Here is a 24,851-nt window from a genome sequence, read left to right as displayed (position 1 = left end):
ATTGAGTACTACTGTTCTTTCGTGTGTATATATGTTTTTAAAAAGTATCTAAAATAAAAAGCAACCTAAAGGTTGTTACATTTGCACCTGTGATGGTAAATTCATAAAGTCCTGATTCCTTCATAAATGCAGAAGTGTACATGCAATGTGCAGTGTCCTTTCTTATACCTCATATAAAACATATCTGATAATGATCTGACATCTAAAGTACATCTAAAAAGCTACTTAAACGTTACAATTACGCTTGTAATAGTATAAAGTCTATTCCCATCAAACAAATTGATGTTGTGTTGCTCGTGGTCAGGGTATCAGCTCAAACATGATAAACCACACAGGCATGACCACACAACTAACCACCTGTTACCTCAAACTACAGCGTCTTCAACTGACCTAGATTGAGGATGAAACCAACCACATGTTCTAAACTAAATTGACCTTATTTTTAAAGATAAAACATTGCTTTGTATGGTGATGGGGTTTTAAAAGTAACCATTTGAAAGTCCTCTGTTGGAATAATACATGCATATTCATGAGGAAAATAAATTGCCAGAAACTGCATATTGCCCTTTATGACCATGATAAATGACAATCACAGCTACATATGAAGGAGAAGAAATGGCGGTTCATCTCTTGTACAGGAAACCCTGACTCACAGGATTAACCCGGTGCCTTCACCCCCAGCATAGCCATCATAATAACCATCCCCATATGTGTGTTGATGCTCAATGGACACAGCCAGCCATAACTGTTAATCATGTCAAAGATTGATGTATTTGTATGGCATCCCTGGAGACAAAGCCGACTACGGCACTCCAGTCCTCTGTTGGTTGATACTCTACAGTGAGACACTGGCCCCGTTTACACCGGAGCTACTACAATAACCATTGTACCACACACAAGTCCCAACGTATTATTTTGCGAATCTGTACACACCGAATCCCTGGGAATCTGTACACACCATTCACTGAACGCTTGTGAATGCCATGTGTGTTAACGACCTAAAACACAACTCACACACAAAGACAAGGCAACACCAGTGTTGTACTGTATCAACATGGTTTTATTTGGCCATTAGTTTAATAATATCTATATATAATATATACAAAATGAAAACATCAGTCAGCAGTGTCATTTTTAGTCATTTAGCAGACGCTCTTATCCAGAGCGACTTACATGAGTGCATACATTATTTTCATACTGGCCCCCCGTGGGAATCGAACCCACAACCCTGGCGTTGCAAGCGCCATGCTCTACCAACTGAGCTACACGGGGCCCATCATGGATGGATCATCTCAATCTCTCACACACACAGGGGCGGGGGACCGGGTGTTACTATGGATACAACCCCTCCTGTCTGTCCATCCGTCACGTCTCAGACAGTTCTGTCCTTCTCATCTGCGCCAGTACTGGGGGAGAGATGGGACACCACCGTTAATGAACCTCACACATCTGGCTCCTCTTTTCAGTTCACTGCAGCTAGCGACTGGAACGAGCTGCTAAAAATCACTCAAACTGGACAGTTTTATCTCCATCTCTTCATTCAAAGACTCAATCATGGACACTCTTGCTGACAGTTGTGGCTGCTTTGCGTGATGTATTGTTGTCTCTACCTTCTTGCACTTTGTGCTGTTGTCTGTGCCCAATCATGTTTGTACCATGTCTTGTGCTGCTACCATGTTGTGCTGCTGCCATGTCGTGTTGCTACCATGATGTTTTCATGTTGGGTTGCTACCTTGCTTTGTTGTTGTCTTAGGTCTCTCTTTATGTAGTGTTGTGGTGTCTCTCTTGACATGTTTTGTCCTATATTTTTCTATCCTAGCCCCGGTCCCCGCAGGAGGCCGTCATTGTAAATAAGAATTTGTTCTTAACTGACTTACCTAGTTAAATAAAGGTTGAATAAAAAACAAAACTCAGTCTTTTAACCAATCAGATCAGCTCTTTTGCCAATAATTGGGCTGCCTGTTTAAACGCAGCCTTACATTGCCAAATACAGTGTTATAGAAATAAACACTGTTACAGTTAATCAGTTAACCCAGAACTAAAGTCACGCATAATTGGTCAGATGCTCGATTAAGTATTGGGTACATACATGTTAAGAGAAGAGATTGAACAAGGTTCGGAACCGGAACAAAGAACTCCACCCTCTCTCTTTGCAAGTATATGGTCCAAATGTCCCCTAATGAAATTCTAAAGATGCTAACACCTGCGAAATTGTGATTTGCCCAAAGCACCGGAACTAATGCTGCTCGTTATCTCACACATCCCGTTGTATCATGACAGACCTACAGTACCATTTATGTTTATGTAGTCTGTCCATGAGATACTAAGTAATCAGTCATTCCCCCCTGTTGTGAGACACACCAAACCCCTGTTGTGAGACACACCTGGGCAAACTTGTGTATCTGCTCCACCACGGCAGCAAACAGAGCTCCCACGCTCTCATCAATCAGACTCTGCATGTAATGCACCGCCTCCTCGTCCGACAGGTCCAATCGGAACTTGTCCTGCACCTGGAGGGGGAGGAGACAATATTCAGCGAACGAGTGGGGGAGTTCCTTCGTAATGGGACTCTTACAATGCACATAACCGTTTGCTTTACAGTGAAGTACACACACACACACACACACACCTTCTTAACAGTCTTGTCAGGCTCCAGGGCGATGTCGGGAATGTTGGCGTCCACCATGAGAGAGAACAGATTTAGGATGAGGTTAGAGTACCTGAAGAGAACAAGAGACAGGGATGAGAACGAAAGAGAAATGAAAAAGGTAAATCACAGCTGATATAAATGAGTGTGTACTGTGTGAGTGCCTTCGTACAAGCATCTACGTCTGCATCCGTGTCTCTCTGGCTGCGTTTACACAGGCAGCCCAATTCTGATCTTTTGCCCAATTATTGGCAAAAGATCTGATCTGATTGGTCAAAAGACCAATTAGTGGCAAAGATCAGAATTGAGCTGCCTGTGTAAACGCAGTGTGTGTGTTTGTCCTACCTCCTGAGGTGTAGGAAGGCAGTGTAACACTGTTTCCTGAACTCCTGGTACTGTTCACTCTGCATGCCACCCATCCCCTCCACCATCTCCTTACTCAACTTCATGGGCGGAGGCAGCGGCTTGGGGTCACGACCCAGGATGTAGCCAAAGTCTATGTGGAACAACTTTCCTGAAAACGGAAGTTGGAAAGGTATTCAAATCAATCAAATGTGTTCATGAAGCCTTTTTACAACAGCAGTTGTCACAAAGTGTATTCAGTCATACAGAACAGAGTGGAGCAGCATTTGAAGGAAAGGACTAATGATCAGACAATGTATTGTACAAATCCAACCATAGGGTGTTGGAGGTACATTACACATAATTCCTATAGACTCACCAGTCTTTGTGAGGAGCAGGTTGTCCAAGTGTCTGTCTCCCACACCCAGGATGTATGTGATGACACAGTAACCAGCTGGAACAAGACAAAAATGAATGTCACCAAGGCCAGGGATTGGTCAGACAGTGAGGTGGGAGGGTGTTAGTGGTAGTAGACTCACCACAGCTCTTGACGTAGGTGTCCATCACCTCAGGGCTGATGCCATAGGGCCCCTTTTCACTGGGGGCGTGTTTTCTGAAGAAACTCTGGAGAGACACAGGAAGAGAGGAGAGTCTTACTCAAATCAAATTGTATTTGTCACATGCGCCGAATACAACAGATGTACAGCTTACCATGAAATGCTTACTTACAAGCCCTTAACCAACAATGCAGTTAAGAAAAATAAGAGTTAAGAAAATATTTACTAAATTAAACTAATTTCTCTCTGCCTCCTTCTTTCCACTCCTCTCCTCTTTTGACCTCACCCTCTCACCGTCCCACCCCACTCACAAGGCAGGCAATACGCTTGACCTCATCTTTACTAGATGCTGTTCTTCTACTAATCTCACTGCAACTCCCCTCCATGTCTCCGACCACAACTTTGTATCCTTTTCTCTCTCGCTCTCCTCCAACACTACTCACTCTGCCCCTACTCAGATGGTAATGTGCCGTCGCAACCTTCGCTCTCTCTCTCCCGCTACTCTCTCCTCTTCCATCCTATCATCTCTTCCCTCTGCTCAATCCTTCTCCCTCCAATCTCCTGATTCTGCCTCCTCAACCCTCCTCTCCTCCCTTTCTGCATCCTTTGACTCTCTATGTCCGCTATCCTCCCGGCCGGCTCGGTCCTCCCCTCCCCTCCTGCTCCGTGGCTTGACGACTCATTGCGCGCTCACAGAACAGGGCTCCGGACCTGGCATCTTTTCACTCCCTCCTCTCTACATTTTCTTCATCTGTTTCTGCTGCTAAAGCCACTTTCTACCACTCTAAATTCCAAGCATCTGCCTCTAACCCTAGGAAGCTCTTTGCCACCTTCTCCTCCCTGCTGAATCCTCCCCCTCCCCTCCTCCCTCTCTGTGGATGACTTCGTCAACCATTTTGAAAAGAAGGTTGGCGACATCCGATCCTCGTTTGTTAAGTCAAATGACACTGCTGGTCCTGCTCACACTGCCCTACCCTATGCTTTGACTTCTTTCTCCCCCCTCTCTCCAGATGAAATCTTGCGACTTGTGACGGCCGGCCGCCCAACAACCTGCCCGCTTGACCCTATCCCAGCCTCTTCTCCAGACCATCTCCGGTGACCTTCTCCCTTATCTCACCTTGCTCATCAACTCATCCTTGACCTCCTCCCAGAGTGCGAAGAGCCTTGGCGTGACCCTGGACAACACCCTGTCGTTCTCCGCTAACATCAAGGCGGTGACCCGATTCTGTAGGTTCATGCTCTACAACATTCGGAGAGTACGACCCAGCCTTACACAGGAAGCGGCACAGGTCCTAATCCAGGCACTTGTCATGTCCCGTCTGGATTACTACAACTCGCTGTTGGCTGGGCACCCTGCCTGTGCCATTAAACCCCTACAACTCATCCAGAATGCCGCAGCCCGTCTGGTGTTCAACCTTTCCAAGTTCTCTCACGTCACCCCGCTCCTCCGCACACTCCACTGGCTTCCAGTTGAAGCTCGCATCTGCTACAAGACCATGGTGCTTGCCTACGGAGCTGTGAGGGGAACGGCACCTCCGTACCTTCAGGCTCTGATCAGTCCCTACACCCAAACGAGGGCATTGCGTTCATCCACCTCTGGCCTGCTGGCTCCCCTTCCTCTGCGGAAGCATAGTTCCCGCTCAGCCCTGTCAAAACTGTTCGCTGCTCTGGCACCCCAATGGTGGAACAAGCTCCCTCACGACGCCAGGACAGTGGAGTCACTCACCACCTTCCGGAGACACTTGAAACCCCACCTCTTTAAGGAATACCTGGGATAGGATAAAGTAATCCTTCTACCCCCCCCTTACCCCTCCCCAAAGAAAGAAAAAAAAAAAACATATTGTAAAGTGTGCACCATGTTATAAGGTGAATGCACCAATTTGTAAGTCGCTCTGGATAAGAGCGTCTGCTAAATGACGTAAATGTAAAAATAATAATAATAATAATAATAACACTATCACTTACAACAAGTTAGACCAGAGAAGACGTCACAAGACTTGTCTACAGACGTGTCTGCACAGAGCAAAGATGCTAGACAAACACATTTTACATTTTAGTCATTTAGCAGACGCTCTTATCCAGAGCGACTTACAGTTAGTGAGTGCATACATTTTCATACTGGCCCCCCGTGGGAATCGAACCCACAACCCTGGCGTTGCAAGCGCCATGCTCTACCAACTGAACTACACGGGGCCACAAATACCTTAGATAGCAAATAATGCTAACAGTCTCTTAGCCATAGATACAGTAAATTCTTACCTGGATGTTTCCTTCAGTGGCCAGGACCTCAGCCACAGGCACTGACTGGACAAACTGCATGAACCCTGGAGGAAGGAGAACACACAGGTCAGAGGTCACTTCACACATGTCCTGACCCAGTATTCTATCACTAGCTACATCAGTGGTGCTCACCATGCTTGGTGCTTGTGGCCAGCACTTTGTAAGGTGTCAACTTCAGGTCCAGGTTCTCTTTCCTGAGCAACTGAGAGAGAGAATTTACATAATTTACAATACACTGCCTCTTAACCTTCTAGGTGAGGCTGAAATATAAACAACAGCCTGTGTATTTACATTTCAGTCATTTAGCAGACGCTTTTATCCAAAGCGACTTACAGTAAGTTTGCAATAAGGTAATATGATAATACAGTAATAATTTGCTTGTTTCAGACCATGTCCATAACAATACAGTATTATGTTTATACGATAATGACATGGCAATAATGTTCGTTTCTGACCTTGTCCATGAGAGAGATGATCTGTAGGATGAGCTGGTCTTGTCTCAGGTCGTCTCCATGTTTAAAGATGACAGGGTACATCGCCCCATCCTCCGCCTTGAAGATCAGCTTGGCTGGCATCAGAGCGCTCTATAATACACGCACAGATATACAGCAATGAGATGATAAACACTTATTAAAAAGGTACATTATCATATAATCATAACAGTTACAAATAAACAGCAAGAAAGTCCAAACAACTACTACATACAAAACCAAAGAAACGGAAGAGAAAGTGAGGATGAAGAGGAGGTAGAGGAGAGGAAGGATAGACAGCGAAGGGAGATGGAGGGATGGTGGGTGCTGTACCTTGAATAGCGTGGCGGTGTCTGGTACGATGCCTCTGATTCTGACCGATGGTTCCAGAGGTAGCGGGATGGGGTCAATCTCACACAGGTTCACCTTCTCATTGTCCGCCAGCAGAGCCTGCAGTCGCTCCGTCTGAAACACAGGGGGGCGCCACTGTCAACCAATCAATCATAAACACCAGTCACAGGAAAGACCTGGGTCATGTTCATTAGGCACCAAACGGAAGGAAACAGACGGACACAGGGAGGAGTGTACGTGTACGTGTTATAGGTCTCTCGTACCTTCTTCTTGCGGTTGCCGCTCTCTCTCTGCACGGCCTTCATCAGCTGTACCAGTCTGTCCACAAACGTCTGCTGGGACGCCAGGAGCGACCGCATCACCCTCACACTCTTATCACCCTGGAGAGAGAGGGAGATGAGCAGAGAGAAAGGGAGTACAGAGAAGAAAGTGGGATAGTGAAAGAGAGGGGGAAATTAGTTATACTCATGGTTACCAAACAAAAACACTTGTTTTTACTGTGCTGTATCATTCACTGCACATGCAAATTCATAGTCCTGAAAGTGTAAATTAACTGAAGGATGAAGTAAGATATGAGGTGCGTTGAAAGTCTAACCTTGAGCAGTGCTTGGCTAAACCTCCCGATGACGTTGAGGTACATCTTGTGGGTCTTCAGGTCTCTCTGCTGGGTGTCCTGGTCCTCACACTCCACTATTACATACCTGAGGGAGCACACACACATTTAGTACACACACACACACACACACACGTTTATATACACACGCACACACACATACATACTAATTGATCCTCACCAGTACAGGTAGTTGGCCAGTGTTGAGTTCTTACAAGCACGGGAGATGAGGAAGGTACACAGGTCCTGCTGTAGAAACACAGAACAAACATTCATTACTACCTAAGATAACAACCAATGCCTCTCTCTTCAGTCAAACTTCTGTCCTCTCTCTTTCCTGTACATCTTTTACCTCTGGATTCTCGCTGTCCACCCCTTCCTTTCCATTCGGGACAGGTGAGGGCACTGCTGGAGCAGTCAAGATCTGGGAACTGGAGACATGCAGACAGTTCATTACACTGTTACAACACAGTTATATAGCACAGTAGACAACCAACACCAGACATATCTAGGGCCAGGAGTTTTTTCCTGTCCAACACTGGCCAACTACCTGACCAGAACAAACTCAGGGCCCTAGGCTATAAATTAGGCCCAGAGTTTTCCCTGATTCGGTCAAACTTTCAACCCTCCACCTTGACCCCCCTCTAACCTGTCCAGGTCCCCCAGGGTGGAGCTCTCTCCCAGGCCCTGGCTGTCCCGCTTGCCTCCTGGCTCCAGCCCACCCTGGATGTCATTGAAGTTCTCGTACTTCAGAGCCTGGACCAGCTGGAGAAGGTACATCAGCAGGTCCTGGAGCACAGGGAGAGAGATACGTAGATGTGTATGAAGAATATATATATAATTTTTTTTTTTTTTTTATATATATACAGTGGGGGAAAAAGTATTTAGTCAGCCACCAATTGTGCAAGTTCTCCCACTTAAAAAGATGAGAGAGGCCTGTAAATTTCATCATAGGTACACGTCAACTATGACAGACAAATTGAGATTTTTCAAAATCCAGATAATCCCATTGTAGGATTTTTAATGAATTTATTTGCAAATTATGGTGGAAAATAAGTATTTGGTCACCTACAAACAAGCAAGATTTCTGGCTCTCACAGACCTGTAACTTCTTCTTTAAGAGGCTCCTCTGTCCTCCACTCGTTACCTGTATTAATGGCACCTGTTTGAACTTGTTATCAGTATAAAAGACACCTGTCCACAACCTCAAACAGTCACACTCCAAACTCCACAATGGCCAAGACCAAAGAGCTGTCAAAGGACACCAGAAACACAATTGTAGACCTGCACCAGGCTGGGAAGACTGAATCTGCAATAGGTAAGCAGCTTGTTTTGAAGAAATCAACTGTGGGAGCAATTATTAGGAAATGGAAGACATACAAGACCACTGATAATCTCCCTCGATCTGGGGGCTCCACGCAAGATCTCACCCGTGGGGTCAAAATGATCACAAGAACGGTGAGCAAAAATCCCAGAACCACACGGGGGGACCTAGTGAATGACCTGCAGAGAGCTGGGACCAAAGTAACAAAGCCTACCATCAGTAACACACTACGCCGCCAGGGACTCAAATCCTGCAGTGCCAGACGTGTCCCCCTGCTTAAGCCAGTACATGTCCAGGCCCGTCTGAAGTTTTCTAGAGTGCATTTGGATGATCCAGAAGAGGATTGGGAGAATGTCATATGGTCAGATGAAACCAAAATATAACTTTTTGGTAAAAACTCAACTTGTCGTGTTTGGAGGACAAGGAATGCTGAGTTGCATCCAAAGAACACCATACCTACTGTGAAGCATGGGGGTGGAAACATCATGCTTTGGGGCTGTTTTTCTGCAAAGGGACCAGGACGACTGATCCGTGTAAAGGAAAGAATGAATGGGGCCATGTATCGTGAGATTTTGAGTGAAAACCTCCTTCCATCAGCAAGGGCATTGAAGATGAAACATGGCTGGGTCTTTCAGCATGACAATGATCCCAAACACACCGCCCGGGCAACGAAGGAGTGGCTTCGTAAGAAGCATTTCAAGGTCCTGGAGTGGCCTAGCCAGTCTCCAGATCTCAACCCCATAGAAAATCTATGGAGGGGAGTTGAAAGTCCGTGTTGCCTAGCGACAGCCCCAAAACATCACTGCTCTAGAGGAGATCTGCATGGAGGAATGGGCCAAAATACCAGCAACAGTGTGTGAAAACCTTGTGAAGACTTACAGAAAACGTTTGACCTGTGTCATTGCCAACAAAGGGTATATAACAAAGTATTGAGAAACTTTTGTTATTGACCAAATACTTATTTTCCACAATAATTTGCAAATAAATTCATAAAAAAATCCTACAATGTGATTTTCTGGATTTTTTTTTTCATTTTGTCTGTCATAGTTGATGTGTACCTATGATGAAAATTACAGGCCTCTCATCTTTTTAAGTGGGAGAACTTGCACAATTGGTGGCTGACTAAATACCTTTTTCCCCCACTGATATATATATATATATATATATATATATATATGGCTCTACTGTGTCACTCCTCCTCCCCCAACTCACACACACCCCAACCTACCTCGTCGTCGGCCTGCTGCAGCCTGGTCACAGCGTAGCGTCTTACGGTGGGGTTGGTGAACTGGGAGGAGAGCAGCTCTAGGGAGTCCTCTACGTCCATGGGCCTCCACTTCCCCAGCAGCTCCAGGGCCTGCTTAGCCTCCCCGGGCAGCGCCCAGTTCACACACTTCAGGAACTTAGTCAGTGCCTGGAGGGGGAGAGGGGAGAGGAGGGGAGAGGAGACAGGACGGGCTCTTAGGTAATTAGCTTAGACAAGTGTGTCAACACACATGGAGTGTATTTGAATGTTGTTGCGGTGAAAATAGGGCTCTGGTTTTTCCTGACCCCGTGACTTGACCAGAAAAAACTGGGACCATGCTAAACAAGGATTCTTCCCTGGTCAGGTTTCCATTTTGTAGGTAAATGTATTCTGCTATAAACATGCACATACTGTGTGTGCATGTGTCTATATCGTTTAAAACACATCAAATGGACAACAATAAAAGGACTTCAAACCTAGCAGGACACACACCTTCTCCTGAGTGGTGAGGTAGTAACGGAACTTCCACACCAGGTCCTGTTCCTCTGAGCTCAGCTGCTTGGTCGGAGGGTAGTTCACTATGACCTGTAGACACAAGATTGAGTCTACTGCGAAAATCACACACACAGACAGTTGTGGTTGAGTAATGGTACTGACGTTGAGCTGGTCTCGTGTGGCAGCGTTAGGCTTCAGGTCGTGGTCTGACGGGCCACTCCGAAGGCTACGGGCCAGTTTATGGTGCTTGCTCTCCACAAGGTTCTCCTATGGCAGGGGCAGTGAGTCATGATCAATTATGAATACATTAAACTCAATACATTAACATATGTCATTATTGATATGTTGAAAATTTAATAAATCTCCATTCTAACCATGTGTGTGTGTGTGTGTGTGTGTGTGTCTCTTACCATGCACATCTGAGGGTCAGGGACTTTAACGATGTCAGCGCTGGTGAGCACCGGTGAGGCGTCATCTCCATCCTGGAGGGGGAGGAGTTAGTCAGTCAGCCAATCAGCTACCACATCACCACGGCAATCAACCAATCAATCCCTTTCAGAACTCTGACAACAGCTCAATGTCAAAACCATGTAATGTATGAGTGTGTGTATGTGTATACAGTATATATACTTACCTTCTCATAATAGACAATACTGTACTCTGGCTTTTCTCCAGTTTTGACACGAGGAAACTCCACCATAAGATACATGAAGTTGGAGCTACGCTTCTCACTCTGTGGGAACACACAAACATAAGAGGCTGACTGACTTTTGATAAAAGAAGATGTCTCGGCAGAAACGAGAGATAGCCTTTACATATAAAGTATGTCATGTTATGTGTCACACATAAAGCATCTGTGATGGGGCTATTCAGGTGATTGTAAGTGTGTATGGTTTACAGTATAAGGCGTCAAAGATTTTAAAGCTGACCCCAGATCCTCCAACTCACCTCGTTGATCATCTCTATCTCTCTGAAGGTCAGGCGGTCCAACCAGTCTACCTTCACCATGTGACCCTGCCGGTGGGCCTTGGTCAGCTAGAAGGAGAGAATGAAAGAGGGATGGATGGAGGGAAAGAAAGAGGAGGAGAGATGGAGAGGTTAGGAATAAAGGATGCAACAGAGGTGTGCAGAAAGCTAGCTCGGCCAATCAGAGCGCAGCTTGGTGCCAGCGGCCAATCCAGTGCAACAGAAGTATTGAACACACACTCAGCAGCCAATCCGCTCAGAGGCAGTGTGGGTGACAGGGGCACACAAGCACACCATTCGCCAGGGCTGTTAGAGCTCACTCTGAACTTGGTACAGATTGTAAATACTGGAAACTATCAGTCAACACACCCATGGATCCCTTTTGTTTTGACTTCAGCTTGATAAAATGGTCAGTGGGTCTAATTCTTAGTAAATTATTACAAAATGAAAACCAGCACACCAAAGGCTAATGACACAGTGTAAGAATTAAATCTGGGTTTCCAAACTTCGGTCCTCAGGACCCCAAGGGGTGCACGTTTTGGTTTTTGCCCTAGCACTTCAGCTGATTCAAATAATCAACAAATCTTATAGCTTTGATCATTTGAATTAGCTGTGTAGTGTTAGGGCAAAAACCAATACGTGCACCCCTTGGGGTCCCGAGGACAGAGTTTAGGAAACGCTGATTTAAATTATACGAATTAGACAAAGGTGGTGCTTCTTAGTTGTTTCTCTTGTAAAATGGCAGGGGGGGTTGATGCACCATATTCCTAACAAACATGGACAAGCCACACACACACTCAGCAAGAAGTAGCTATAGGGCATAATATATGTACCAACAAAGACCTAGACACAAACACACACAGGCCTACATACACACATCCAGCATTCCGACCCGCTCTCCTCTCCTTCCAACCCCTAGTACTCACATCACTGAGAAACTCCAGGTCAGGGGCCTGGAATAGACAGTGATTTAGACGGGTCCATTCAAAGGAGTACATCACACACACACTGTCAAACACACGCATGCTCACTCACTCACACACACAGAGTGCTCACAAACACTCTCTCCGCCATCAAACACACAAACCCAAATACACACACACAAACCCAACCCTCCAGGGGACCCCTGACCCTGTGCTTACCTTGGCCAGTCGCCCCATCTGGTCCTCTGCCAGACTGCTACTGGTCCTCCCTGGGGTGCTGGTGGGCTCCCCTCCATCCCCCTCCACCCCCGGCCATACCTTCAGATCATGCATGCCCTGCCGGAACATCCTGAGAGAGAAGGGGAGATGGAGAGGGGATGGTGTCAGTCAATGGTCTGGTTGGCTTTCGGAGTGGTCTCCCCCCCCTAATAATTGCCACATACTTCTACCATATAGAGTCAGCCAGGGTTGGGGTCAACTCCATTTCAATTCAGAAAGTATACTGAAATTCCAATTCTCTTCCACAGTACAGTAATATACAGTATGTGGACAGATATTTGCTGAGACGGACTCACCCATATTTGCCGAAGAGGGTGACGGTGGTTCCCCCCACAGGGGTGGCTCGGCCCGGTCCGTACACATCCCACACCGTCAGGGCCACCTGGGCACTCTGGGGCAGGTCTGGGTACTTCACTGGCAGCTTCAGCCACTCATTCCAGCTGGGGAAGGGGAAGGAGGGAGGGAGGGGGGGAGAGAGGAAGAGAGAGGTGATAGGGAGGAGAAACAGGGAGAGAGTTTACAGAACAGTTCACAAGGACTATATTATTTTGTATCCATTATAGTGAGATAGGACTACAATGTGAGATACAAAGACCTACCAGGCCAAAGAGTTGATAATGGTTGCGTCCCAAATGGCACCCTATTCCCTATATAGTGCACTAACCTGGTCAAAAGTAGTGCACTATGTAGGGAATAGGGTGCCATTTGGGACACAGCCATGGTGTCACTCACTTCCAGCGGGTACTGAAGGCCTTGTAGGAGGTGCGTACGGGCAGCGCCAGAGGCTTGCCCTCTGCAAACACCTGACAGGTAACATAGAGGTCAGAGCAGTTCTCCTGGTAGAGGCCAGAGAACCGCAGCATGGGATCCTGCAGCAGGGCCTTGTAGCTCTTCTGCTCTCGCTTGCCCTCCAAGCTGCCTCTGTAGGGGGGAGAGAGGGGACAGGAGGGAGATCATGTGAGACAGAGGGAAGTAGTTTGACACCACCACCACTATTGTCACTTGTCATCCTCCCCTTTCAGAAGCAGTATTCTTACCCACTCTGCTCAGCCAAAGTTCTAGAATCTAGACAAAAGTAGTAGATCAACGTTAGCTCTAACACTTTGGGGGTCCACAGATCTATGATAACCTGCAAGTATGTTCACATTTGGCTAAATTAGTTGTTTTGCCACTAGGCTAAATGACAGGGCATATCCCAGAACATATATTTGTGCATTCTGCTGTGTTGAGACAACGTTAACAGTCCCCTGACAAATTGTGACAAAATGCATCACACTATTATTCCAGTGTGTAACGGCCTAACGGGAAGCGCTACACTGAACGGTTTGTTGAGAATTATGAACGTTATTTACGGGCCACCACAGCGAAGCATAGCTCGTTAAGTGACCTCACGAGAGGAGCGCGAGGTAGATGAGCCGTTGGAATGTGCATGATGTCAAAAAGAAGCAGATTTTCCGTGTTCCCAAATAAGAGCCCTCACCGGGAACGTTATGGAGCCGTGATACCAGTTGAGTCATGGTGTTGCCATGCTCGCTAAGGTAAATAGAAGACAAACAACTAGCTGGGTAGCTAGTAATATAATGATACTTTTGGGACAAGTGTTGCAATCATTTGTCATACATGCAAAGTGGTATTAACCAACATTGGAGACTCGAGGTGAATTGTAATTGCTGTCAACATGCTATCATTCAACCGTACGCAGTTATAGACAGAAGTAGGCTAGCTAGGTCACTGACTCAGTATAATATACAATAAGGTATAATAAGACGTAGGTAGCCAGCTATAGCTACACTGACTGATATTGTTTGTTGACGTCAATCATTCACATTTATTTATAAAGACTTTTATACATCAGCAGATGTCAAAGTTCTTATACAGAGACCCAGCCTAAAACCCCAAAGAGCATGCAAAACATTTAAGGAGCGCGTTAACGTAGATGGTTTACTTGCTACTTGTATGGCCCATAGTAGCCCAAGGTAACAAAATACTTACATTTTCAGTTGAACATTAATGTCCAAGTCACAACTGTAGACATAGTTAAACTTGTCTGTTTCCATCTTATTTAAAACATACAAGCAAAAAGCTAGCTAACGATACTCATAAATTCGCAGAGGCAAATTGGATTGTAGCTAGCTAGCCTTTCCGGACCGTGGGCTTGCTTGGAAGGCCTCAGTGCAAAAATCCCCTTGGTAGCGCTCAAACAATAGTCTCTACAGTTGGCTTGCAAAAAATACTGAAATATAGTCAGTTTATAGACCATCAGTCCGATCGAAATGTTATCGTGTCGATTCACGGTAATGACATTATAGCGACAAATGTATTTTCGGACCTGATGATGTTTTTTTGTTAGCACAACAGTCTAAAGCTCACGTCAGGAAAACGTAATCAATCTCTTAAGTCACTGTCAATGAGAGCGTGTGTTGCCAATCGTTGTTTTCAAATGTTGATTTAGCTGGTCTGATAGTTCACTTACTTCCTGGATGACAAGGGACATTGGGGGCGGGGTTTACTGTGTAATCTTAAAGGGATAGTCAACAGAAGTAAATGTATGGTTTTTGAGTTCCATTATAGATTTGCAACACATCTATGTGCAAATGAAATGGTTTACTTTGAATTGTGTATTCGCCAACCCTCTTCGTTGGTCTTCCTGTTGGATCACATGCCATCATAGGCACTACTAGCACAGTTCTTAAAATGAACTGCATCCCTTGCTCTCTACATCTCCATGGGGCAGTCTTGTGGGGTTATTGTCTTGTGTGGGGGTGATGACAGCAGTTAGCTAGTGGTTAAGAGCGTTGGGCCATTAACTGAAATGTCACTGGTTCAAATCCCTGAGCCGACTAGATGAACAATCTGTTGATGTGCCCTTGAGCAAGGCACCTAACCCTAATTGCTCCTGTAAATTACTCCGCATAAGAGTGTCTGCTAAATGACTAAAATGTATATGTTTGAGTCAACTCAATCTCTCCTCCTGTACACAGTGTCAAACCCTAAAAAAGGAGGGTTTGTTTGGGACGTGATTTGGCCGGGTAGAGTTGTTCTATCTGAAGTAGCGAGTTAACGCTCCCTGAGCCAGAACAAAACATTAGCTCATCTCCTTCCACTTTCGCTGTCAATCTGCAGACAGACAGAGATCATAGGAAAAACCTGTGATGAGGGAACATGTTTTTCACAATGGACCCCGCGGGCCTCACAATTTGTGTTTTACGCCCATGTTCCCTCCGACCCCCACAGAAGTCTGCCGGGTGTTGATAGGTCTCCCTCGTCAGCCAGGGGTGCTACTGACAGCAGGGCCTTGATGTGCTCTGGTCCTGTATTGGTGTGACTCAGTGTGTGTGTATGACAGAGTTGCCCCTGTCTTTCCAGCTCCACAGCTTGACTTGTCACAGTCTGAGGAGGAACATGTCTCGACTTTGGGACCTTGTCACCTCAGTACCCTGTGCACATTATGAGTGCGGCCCAAATGGCACCCTATTCCCTATATAGTGCACTACTTTTGAGCACAGCCTGTATGGCTCTGCCTGGTCAAAAGTAGTGCACTATATAGGGAATAGGGTGGCATTTGAGACGCAACCCACAGCACTAAATATTCTCCTGTCCCAGAACCTATGGGTCCTATACAATAAGATGATGACGGATGCTGACGGATTCCCACCCTTTGATTGACGCCATTTGAAGAGGTGCTGAGTAGGAAAACCCTCTTAAAACAAAAGGAATTTGTGTCACACCCATTAGTGTCTTCATGGACGAGCAGTTCATTGGTGACATGAGAGTGAGAGAGTCTCCATCCTTTTCCATTTGACATTACAGAGACCAGGCTGACACATTTCATCCTAAATTGAAGATTGGGTGTATAAAAGCCTACAAATGCATACCTGCCACCTGCCTGCAGCAACCATAGCAGCAGCCACTATAAAAGTAAAAAGTCTCATCCTGTCCTTTATGAGCTTCCTCCTCCCAAACATCCAGCGTCTCTGTCTCCGTCTCCTCTCCTCTGGGGGCGACTGACTGACTGCTGCTGCTGGACAGGGCCCACATGAGGTCACAGATTGGAGACATGACAGCACGCCATGACATCATACACATGAGATCATCCAAATGAGGTAGACAGGGGTCAGTGGAGGCAGTAGGCCGCTGAATTCATCTGCAGTATGCATCTGTGTTTGCATGGAAGAATGTCTTAGTAACCACATAGTAACACATCTGGTAGTAAAAGATAACACAGCTAGTCACTCGCTGGTACTTTTTTCCTCAGGTGGAATCCTTAGTAAGATAGTGATGAAGATATTTAACATCAATCCCAATAGGGAAATCTTATGTGAATGAATACAGAAAGAGTTCAGATTTTAATCAATGGATGAATCATGTTAGCCATTTATTACTCTCTCTCTGTTACTGGTTCCCCACGGGCCTCCCCTCCCGCTCTCCTTTCTATCTCTTTCCCTCTCTCTCTCCCTCTCACCTCCCTCCTTCCTCTCACCTCTCTCTTAGCCTCCCAGTCTTAGTCATTTTAGGATGTGTCAGTGTTTCTATCATTTTAGAGGTCATGCCCACTGGAGCGAAGAGGAGCTGATCTCCGGATTGTCAAGGCGGTGCCAAGACACAGACTTTTTCCCCTTGCCCCACCAAACCCAACCCTGTGACACCCCACATGCCCCTCCCCCGTGCCCCACACCCCTGCCTCGACCCTGGTCGGTCCTCATGATGGAGCTAACTAACCCCACCTCCACCCTGTATGCTGAGGTCGTAAAGATGTTGGGGTATAAATGGAGGTGCGAGGTGGAGGAGAGGAATCAGAAAACTCTTGAGAACTAGATCTAGAACTATAAAACGAGAACTAGAACGTTAAGAATATGGTGATGATGGACTCCATTGTTGGGAGAAACTGGCCACTGACCTTCCTGGCTGGGACTCTGCTCTGGACAACCTGCCTTGGAGCTGCTATGCAGTGCCACTTCAACTCCAAAGGTAAGCAAAGCCATGCTCTGAGATAGGGTGTTTAGCGTTAATCTGAAGAGCTGTTGAATGGATTTCAAGTTCAGAGTAGATTTTTATTACCTGGTGATTCAGGGTATTATTCAGGTTTGTTCGTCTTAAATGAAAGTCCATCGTCTACACTTTCAAGCCTGGGAAGACTGCTTTTGGTGCTAAATGACTTGTTTATGTTAAAGTTGTGATTTATAAATTGAAGTTGAAGTTTATTTGGATAAATGAAGGTTGGTTTATGTATGATTGGGGTAACACCTTTGGTGGGGACTCTCTCTACCCTAGCCATGTGTGTGTATGAGGGGAGACACTACTCTCTGGGGGAGTCCTGGATGGAGGATGGCTGTCTGCAGTGTACCTGTCTGCACCCTGTCGGCGTCGGTTGCTGCGAGACGTGAGTACACTACGCACCTGTGATCAATGTGCCTTTCTGGGTTGCAGCGGTGGGAATAGGAACGAGATTGCCATGGTTGGGATAAGCTTGCCATGCAATACAGCCATGCAAATTGTGTCCAGATGCAGAGGTCCTTGTAAGGGAATTTTGCTTTTTGTTCTCTAAATATGATCTAATAATTATAGTTTTAAAATAAATGCAAGGAACTATATTCCCCAGGCTCTGAAATACTTAGAGCTGTTCTACATTATCTATGTGGCGTTGTTACTTCATATTGTTATCATCATGCTTTCAGAGAAAGCATACATGTACTTAGGGTGGCAGGTAGCTTAGTGGTTAAGAGCGTTGTGCCAGTAACCGAAAGGTCGCTGGTTCTAATCCCCGAGCCGACTAGGTGAAAAATCTGTCGATGTGCCATTGAGCAAGGCACTTAACCCTAATTGCTCATGTAAGTCGCTCTGGATAAGAGCGTCTGCTAAATGACTAAAATGTAAATGTATGTAAAGCAAGCCATTGAAAACCTTCAGACTACCAGCTCAACAACCTCTCTCTCTCCATACAGGGTGCATCACCCGGTGGACTTCCCAGCGTGGTGTGAGGTTCGGGTGGACACTCTGACCTGTAAGATGACCCTCGTTCAGAGCGCTGACCCCCGCCTGCCCTGCGGACCCGGGGATGGACACAACCTGGACCCCAGCCACGGCTCACTGGACAACTACTTGCAGCTAGCGGAGTAGACAGGGACGGAATCACGGTGGACAGTGGAGGCTGGTGGAGGGAGAAATCGAAGAACGGGCTCATTTAATTCCAGCCATTAAAATGAGCCTGTTCTCTGATTTAAAGTGGGACCAGCCTCCACTGAAGTCGGATGATCAACTCCCTGCACCACCGACCACCCCAGTCTGTCTGTCTACTCCAAACACTACATTCTCACGTGTTGCAGACCAGTAATCCGTTAACATTTAAACCGCATGAATATTACAATATACTGTACCATAAGCAGAACATTATACTCAGTTGGAATGCAGAGGTGAGCCCACATAATGTAATCCCACATGTATGGCACATTGTTTTGCACTACTGTAAATATCAGCTCTTATAGTAATATATAACAATTCTTGTTGTATTTGTTCTGTATTGCAGTTATTCAGTTATCCTCTAAATAAAATTCTCATTCAGTGAAACTTAGTTTTTGTTGATTTGTATGTGGTTAAAAGCAGTCTATTCACATTTTCACATCAAACTCAAAACCCACTTTTTTTATTCATGATTCACATCGTTGAACCGTCTTTCGTTCACAATGAAAAAATACAATAGAATACAACCGTTGTAGAGCACAAAGCTCTTGAATATGAAATACCAATAAATGTCGTGACAAATCTATGGACTGTATTTTGGGGGGGTTTTGAATGAAGGGATAAAAAATTAATACAGAAATGTAAATGACCCCACAGACAGACAGTAGCATATTACATTGGTTGTCATCATCTTTTAGCTATATAAAAAAAGGAAGGAGGCAATCCCCCCAAAATTATAGGATGCACTGCATAATATGTTAAAATATCAAACACAAAAAAATAGTTGCCTGCTTTACATCACCATTCGTGCAAATATAACCCTCCTTCACTCCTCACGCGCACACGCTCAAATGTTGATGCTGTTGGTCCCTGTGAACTGGGAGACGTAGGACGTCAGGGCGGGATTGGTGGGGAGCACTTTGATTGGCAGGTTCCAACTGAACGTATCCACGTCAACATGCTCCGCCCCCGTCCACAAAGTGACCTCTGATTGGTTCTGCAGCACGGTAGGCGGTTCCATGGGCTCTCGGGATGTGACAAACTCAAAGTGCAGACGCCATCGCAGGGTCACTGTGTACAAGTTGAACATGTCATAATTCATTTAGGTTGTCATAGAAGTGTCTGAAGTATAGTTAGGCTGTACAGGCAGAAGGACGCTGAGAAGGTTGAGGAGCTACTCTTATGGATGGATTCCCATACAGATTTAACCTAGTCTTTATCCCCCCCGAAAAAGTTTAAGCATGTTCAATGGAAATTCACCATTGAAAGTCCATCTTAGACCAAGACTAGGCTTAATCTGTGTCTGGGAAACCATCTTATTGTGATGGCACTGAGCAGCATCCTCGGTAATCTGTGAGAACAATGGTCCTTCTAGTCAAGTGCTCAAACCCTCTCTGCTAAGCCAGATAATAAACAAAAAGCAGGGCAGGCTACTCACTAATAATAAACCAAGGACAGGGAGACGAGAGTGGAGGGCCCTGTCCCAAATGGCATCCTATTCACTATACAGTGCCGTGAAGAAGTATTTGCCTCTTTCTGATTTTCTCTATTTTTGCATATTTTTTCGACACTGAATGTTTTTATATCTTCAACCAAAACCTAATATTAGATAAAAGGAACTTGAGTGAACAAATAACAACATTTTGATAATTATTTCATTTATTTTATAAAACAAAGTTATGCAACAACCAATACCCCTGTGTGAAAAAGTAATTGCCCCCTTACACAATAACTGGTTGAGCCACCTTTAGCTGCAATGACTGCAAGCGAAAACGTCCTGTAGTTGTTGATCAGTCTCATCACTGTGGAGGAATTTTGGCTTACTCTTCCATGCAGAACTGCTTTAACTCAGCAACATTTGAGGGTTTTCAAGCATGAACTGCTCATTTCAGGTCTTGCCACAACATCTCAATCGGGTTTAGGTCTGGACTTTGACTAGGCCATTCCAAAACATTACATCTGTTTATTTTCAGCCATTCTGATGTAGACTTGCTTGTGTTTTGGATCATTGTCTTGCTGCATGACCCAGCTGTGCTTCAGCTTCAGCTCACGGACGGATGGCCTGACATTCTCCTGTAGAATTATCTGATACAGAGCAGAATTAATGGTTCCTTCAATGAGGGAAAGTCGTCCAGGTCCTGAGGCAGCAAAGCATCTCCAAACCATCACACTACCACCACCATGCTTGACTGTTGGTAGGAGGCTCTTATTGTGGAATGCAGTGTTTGGTTTTCACCAGACATAACGGGACCCATGTCGTCCAAATAGTCGACATGGGTCACCTGGAAGATTGTCAAGACTCATGGAAGAATGTTCTATGGACAGATGAGTCAAAAGTGGATATATTTGGACGACATGTGGCCCGTTATGTCTCACGAAAACCAAACACTGCATTCCACAGTAAGAACCTCGTACCAATGGTCAAGCATGGTGGTGGTAGTGTGATTGTGTGATGCTTCGCTGCATCAAGACCTGGACAACTTGCCATCATTGAAGGAACCATGAATTCTGTTCTGGGTGAAGATCTAAAAACATTGTGTCGTAAAAATTCACAAATATAGAAAATCAGAAACGGGGCAAATACTTTTTCATGGCACTGTATAGTGCACAACTTGACCAGGGCCCATAGGGAAAGGGTGGCATTTGGAACGCAACCGGTGACTGAGGAGAGATGGGTCTAAGTAGGTAAATAAGTAAGCAGACTAGGCTACGTACCAATGTCTGTCCTGAACCCGGGGATGACGTTAGGGGGACGGTGTGTGTGTGTGTAGAGAGTTGAGATTGGGTTACGTACCGATATCTGTGCTGAAGCCGGGGGTAACGTTGAGGGGGACAGGGAGGGAGAAGTGGCTGGAGGCCGTGTGGAGGCAGGACTCTAGGTGACGACCGTGACCCGTCACACTGATCGACTGATCGGGATGCCTCTGGTACCCCTGCTGGATCTCCTCCTCACTCTGCAGGCTGACCGAATACTGACACACACACAGACACTTAATATCTTCATTCAGGTAAAAAATATGACAGAGTCAGATATACACACACACACACACACACACACACACACCTGTATACAGGGAATGTCCCCCTCTGAGAAGTTGAAGGTGCCAATGATATCCTCCCCTAGTCTGTAGACAGTCTTGAAGATGCAAAACTTGGCCACCTTCCCACGCATGTTGGTGATGTTGAACAGATCTGTGGTGAGGTCAAAGGTCATATGCATGTCAAGTGCTGGTAAACACCCAAAAACAAGCAAACAAACAGTGGGATAGATTAGAGACCATGGATCATAGTCTGCCCCAAAAAAACTCAGTACATCACATAGATGATGTGGAACACAAATAAGATATAACGGGAAAAGGCACACATGAAGAGCTGTCACATACTGTAGGGCTCCGGTCAAACGTAGTGCACTATAAAGGGAATAGGGTATCATTTAGATGACACAGACTGGGAGGGCCAGAGACTCACGGGGACAGCGGCGCGAGGTGGAGATCATCAACATGTCCAGGGCCATCTCCAGGGGTCTGGCGTCTCTGCGGCCACCCTCCTCCTCCTCTAGGAAGGGGTTAGAGGGAGTCACCTCCTCGTCCTGGTGGAACGGGGGCTCCGGCATGCCTACAGAGGGGACACCAACATTTTATAGGCGAAAGAAAAACATATTCGTAAAATGTATTTCATACATAGGGCATAGAGTGGCAAAGCGTTTTGCCACGGAAAAGGAAAATCAATGTTCTTATTGCACAAATTAAGGCAGTATATCACGGTTTCAAAACATTTTCTCCTTACTGAACACAACCCTGATGTGAGGTGTGCTTCTGTTAGATTAGACGAAGTGAGAGGGTAGCTCACCGTGCAAGACGAGGACTCTGAAGGGGACCCGCAGGAGTTTGATGGGGGAGTTGACCCTCTGGCACCCGATGGTCAGCTTATAGACATACTTCACTGACTGGCCACGGAAACTAGGGGGGCCATGGTTGGGCACCACCTCACTGTACGAGTCTGAGGGAGGAGAGAGAGAGAACAAGAGAGAGAAAGAAAGAGAGAGAGAGAAAGCAAAAGAGAGACAGAAAGCGAGAGAGAGAGACAGAAAGTGCGCGTGAGACAGAGAAAGCGAGAGAGAGACAGATGATTGAGTGAATCCCCCCTGAACTCTGATTATAGCTATACTCCGGTGTATGTTATAGAGTCAGGGTTGTGTGCTCTTACAGGTTTTGCTCTCTCCAGGGTCCAGACACAGGTCACAGAATAGTATCTTGGGAGGGGTGTCCAGCATGCACTGCCCTCGCTCTCCTGGTGAAGACAGTGGTTGAAGGGTGTCAAGCAAGCATGAGCATACAGTACATGAACATACCCAGGAGAGGGGGGGTTCTTAGGACTCTAATCGCCATCACAAGGATCATTTACAGTCATGGTGGCTCAGACAAACTGGATATGTACAGTAACAGCCATGTGATTGCCCAGGGAGCAGAAACACATTGGAGTGCAGAGGTCTAGAGGCTTCGGGGAGGCGCTTCATACTGACCACATGGGTAAAAGTAAGAACGTATCTAAAATGTAAATATTAGTTGCATTTTGACACTTGTCCATCCATAAGTATCTCTGGATAAGAGCATCTGCTAAATGACTAAAATGTAAAAAAAAATGTAATGTAAAACATATCAGCTAACCACAGTATATGTTATAGCAATCTGGTGCCTGACTGCACAGTTGTTGGCGTGATACGCAACCATTGGTTGATGCAATGCCATGCCATGCCTCAGCTGGGGAACACGACCAATCTCGCTCCATCACGAAGCTCTCTTTCCTTTCTTTCGTTCCCCATTCTGTCCATCCCTCCACTCACCTCTGCTGGGGATGAGGACTGTGTCACTCTCTGCCTGGACATCCTGTTTGGTGCCCTGGGCTGGCAGGGCCACTCTGCTCTCACTGCCATGGAACTGACAGTGGATCTGGGCACTGGCCCACGCCAGCATCTCACTGACACAGGGAGAGAGGACATGGGTTTAAGTGGTGTTGAGCCATTTTACCCAACTGTAAGACTTACATAATGCATGAATATCAGTGTTTCCCTAGGAGTTTTTCAGCAGTGGTGGCAAGGTTAACGGGGGAGGACACTGAAGAAAAATGTGTGGAGTGTGAACGAGTGAGTGAGTGAGAGAGACCTGCTGGCGGAGGTGGAGAGGTGAGACATGGGGTTGGTGAAGGTGATGAGACACTCCATCATCTCCCCGGCCAGGAACACCGGGCCTCGCGCCATAGAGGCCACCACCTCGATCATCTTTACTCGAGGAACAAATGTTAACAGTGTATGCACATTATTTGGAACACAGCTAGGTACGTTTTGAAACGCGCATTGTATTGTCTAGCCAAATTAGTAAATAGGGTAAGTTTGTTAGGTAGCTACCATGTTAGGCTATAATAAAGGCTCTAAAACCATACCTTGGCTGCCCTTAGATGTGGCAGCGGCTAGCCAGTTGGTTACGACTCAAGCCCCAAGTCAGCAAAGTCAAACTGTCAAATCGATATGAAATAAGTAATTGTAACTTCGAGACAAATTCAGTAACACACAAACATAGCTAGTATAAACAAAACATTCCATCCCCGCAGCTGCACAACAATAAAATATCCCGGGGTTAAAATGAAAAGCCATAAAACGTACTATTTTCCCGGTAGCGTGGAAACAATCAATGAACCCAATGAATGTAAAAAGTAGCAGTTCAATTTAAATAAGCTAGTACATACACATTTTTAACACGAAATATCCCAACTGTGCATCCATTCAAGAATAGCATGTTATTGGCCATCAGCTCTCTAGCGCCCCTCTGACAGGAAAATGTCAGGAGGAATTACACGTCAGCCCACTAAACTTCTTGAGACTTCCTCCTCCTCTTCCTCTTCCTCTTCTTCCTCTTCCTCTTCTTCTTCTTCTTCTTCTTCTTATTCTTCTTCTGTACTGGAGTGTGGGCCAGATACAGGGAGAAACTAAATCCAACCAGCCAGCCCCGTTTCTCTTAAAAAAGATAAAATATTTGAGACTATATCTAATTACGTTCTACTCAATATACTCTTTAAACTAATTTCCTGTATCCCTTTCTCCCTCATACTAGATCTCATCCTCTCTCTTTCCCTCTGATACTGCCCACACTGTAGCAATACATAATCCACAGACTCTGTTTCCTGA

General features: G+C 45.8%; 3 protein-coding genes across 8 annotated transcripts; 1 reads left to right on the top strand and 2 right to left on the bottom strand.

The window, feature by feature from the left end:
• Positions 1 to 1,238: 1,238 nt before the first annotated feature.
• pik3c3 (phosphatidylinositol 3-kinase, catalytic subunit type 3) lies at positions 1,239 to 14,937 on the bottom strand. 2 transcript variants are annotated; one of them, XM_045225547.1, is made up of 26 exons: positions 14,486 to 14,937; positions 13,226 to 13,414; positions 12,790 to 12,933; positions 12,434 to 12,563; positions 12,218 to 12,244; positions 11,274 to 11,360; positions 10,960 to 11,058; positions 10,736 to 10,807; positions 10,488 to 10,592; positions 10,323 to 10,415; positions 9,813 to 9,998; positions 7,910 to 8,049; positions 7,613 to 7,691; positions 7,442 to 7,509; positions 7,243 to 7,348; positions 6,911 to 7,027; positions 6,630 to 6,761; positions 6,282 to 6,410; positions 5,959 to 6,028; positions 5,806 to 5,870; positions 3,529 to 3,613; positions 3,369 to 3,443; positions 2,993 to 3,161; positions 2,630 to 2,720; positions 2,385 to 2,510; positions 1,239 to 1,406 (listed from the first exon to the last, which is right to left on the bottom strand). In XM_045225547.1, exons 1-26 carry the CDS (start codon positions 14,548 to 14,550, stop codon positions 1,392 to 1,394), a joined length of 2,664 nt encoding a protein of 887 aa, XP_045081482.1. In that variant the 5' UTR covers positions 14,551 to 14,937; the 3' UTR covers positions 1,239 to 1,391. The 2 variants fall into 2 exon arrangements, with proteins under 2 accessions (XP_045081482.1, XP_045081483.1); XM_045225548.1 differs by lacking the exon at positions 12,218 to 12,244.
• Positions 13,425 to 19,024, top strand: msmp1 (microseminoprotein, prostate associated 1). 2 transcript variants are annotated; one of them, XM_045225552.1, is made up of 4 exons: positions 13,425 to 14,031; positions 17,035 to 17,461; positions 17,765 to 17,873; positions 18,436 to 19,024. In XM_045225552.1, the coding sequence occupies exons 2-4, from the start codon at positions 17,347 to 17,349 to the stop codon at positions 18,608 to 18,610; spliced, it is 399 nt and encodes a 132-aa protein (XP_045081487.1). In that variant the 5' UTR covers positions 13,425 to 14,031; positions 17,035 to 17,346; the 3' UTR covers positions 18,611 to 19,024. The 2 variants fall into 2 exon arrangements, with proteins under 2 accessions (XP_045081487.1, XP_045081488.1); XM_045225553.1 differs by having other exon boundaries at positions 17,018 to 17,461.
• Positions 19,025 to 19,117: 93 nt separating this feature from the next.
• LOC121572209 (RAB6A-GEF complex partner protein 2) lies at positions 19,118 to 24,522 on the bottom strand. 4 transcript variants are annotated; one of them, XM_045225549.1, is made up of 10 exons: positions 24,413 to 24,522; positions 24,110 to 24,181; positions 23,833 to 23,948; positions 23,514 to 23,647; positions 22,877 to 22,960; positions 22,520 to 22,669; positions 22,139 to 22,285; positions 21,735 to 21,862; positions 21,465 to 21,642; positions 19,118 to 19,741 (listed from the first exon to the last, which is right to left on the bottom strand). In XM_045225549.1, exons 3-10 carry the CDS (start codon positions 23,946 to 23,948, stop codon positions 19,518 to 19,520), a joined length of 1,161 nt encoding a protein of 386 aa, XP_045081484.1. In that variant the 5' UTR covers positions 24,110 to 24,181; positions 24,413 to 24,522; the 3' UTR covers positions 19,118 to 19,517. The 4 variants fall into 4 exon arrangements, with proteins under 4 accessions (XP_045081484.1, XP_041740077.1, XP_045081486.1 ...); XM_041884143.2 differs by lacking the exon at positions 24,413 to 24,522 and adding an exon at positions 24,330 to 24,405; XM_045225551.1 differs by lacking the exon at positions 24,110 to 24,181 and having other exon boundaries at positions 24,413 to 24,515.
• Positions 24,523 to 24,851: the final 329 nt, after the last annotated feature.

This window comes from Coregonus clupeaformis, chromosome 16, assembly GCF_020615455.1.
Source record: "Coregonus clupeaformis isolate EN_2021a chromosome 16, ASM2061545v1, whole genome shotgun sequence".
NCBI lineage: Eukaryota > Metazoa > Chordata > Actinopteri > Salmoniformes > Salmonidae > Coregonus > Coregonus clupeaformis.
Note: the sequence above shows the minus strand (reverse complement) of the source record. Positions and strands in the feature narration are given on the sequence as shown.

What these genes read in the sequence shown, in the direction of transcription:
- pik3c3 (XM_045225547.1), bottom strand. Translation starts at nt 14,550, where the DNA reads ATGGAAACAGACAAGTTTAACTATGTCTACAGTTGTGACTTGGACATT. An exon ending in ACCCTGGGGGACCTGGACAG is followed by an intron (nt 7,692 to 7,909) that starts GTTAGAGGGGGG and finishes GCATGTCTCCAG; the next exon opens with TTCCCAGATCTTGACTGCTC. An exon ending in ACACCGCCACGCTATTCAAG is followed by an intron (nt 6,411 to 6,629) that starts GTACAGCACCCA and finishes CGTGTATTATAG; the next exon opens with AGCGCTCTGATGCCAGCCAA.
- msmp1 (XM_045225552.1), top strand. Translation starts at nt 17,347, where the DNA reads ATGGTGATGATGGACTCCATTGTTGGGAGAAACTGGCCACTGACCTTC. An exon ending in GTGCCACTTCAACTCCAAAG is followed by an intron (nt 17,462 to 17,764) that starts GTAAGCAAAGCC and finishes TCTCTACCCTAG; the next exon opens with CCATGTGTGTGTATGAGGGG. An exon ending in GGCGTCGGTTGCTGCGAGAC is followed by an intron (nt 17,874 to 18,435) that starts GTGAGTACACTA and finishes CTCTCCATACAG; the next exon opens with GGTGCATCACCCGGTGGACT.
- LOC121572209 (XM_045225549.1), bottom strand. Translation starts at nt 23,948, where the DNA reads ATGATCGAGGTGGTGGCCTCTATGGCGCGAGGCCCGGTGTTCCTGGCC. An exon ending in CCCTGGAGAGAGCAAAACCT is followed by an intron (nt 22,670 to 22,876) that starts GTAAGAGCACAC and finishes CTCCTCCCTCAG; the next exon opens with ACTCGTACAGTGAGGTGGTG. An exon ending in CACCTCGCGCCGCTGTCCCC is followed by an intron (nt 21,863 to 22,138) that starts GTGAGTCTCTGG and finishes ACCTCACCACAG; the next exon opens with ATCTGTTCAACATCACCAAC.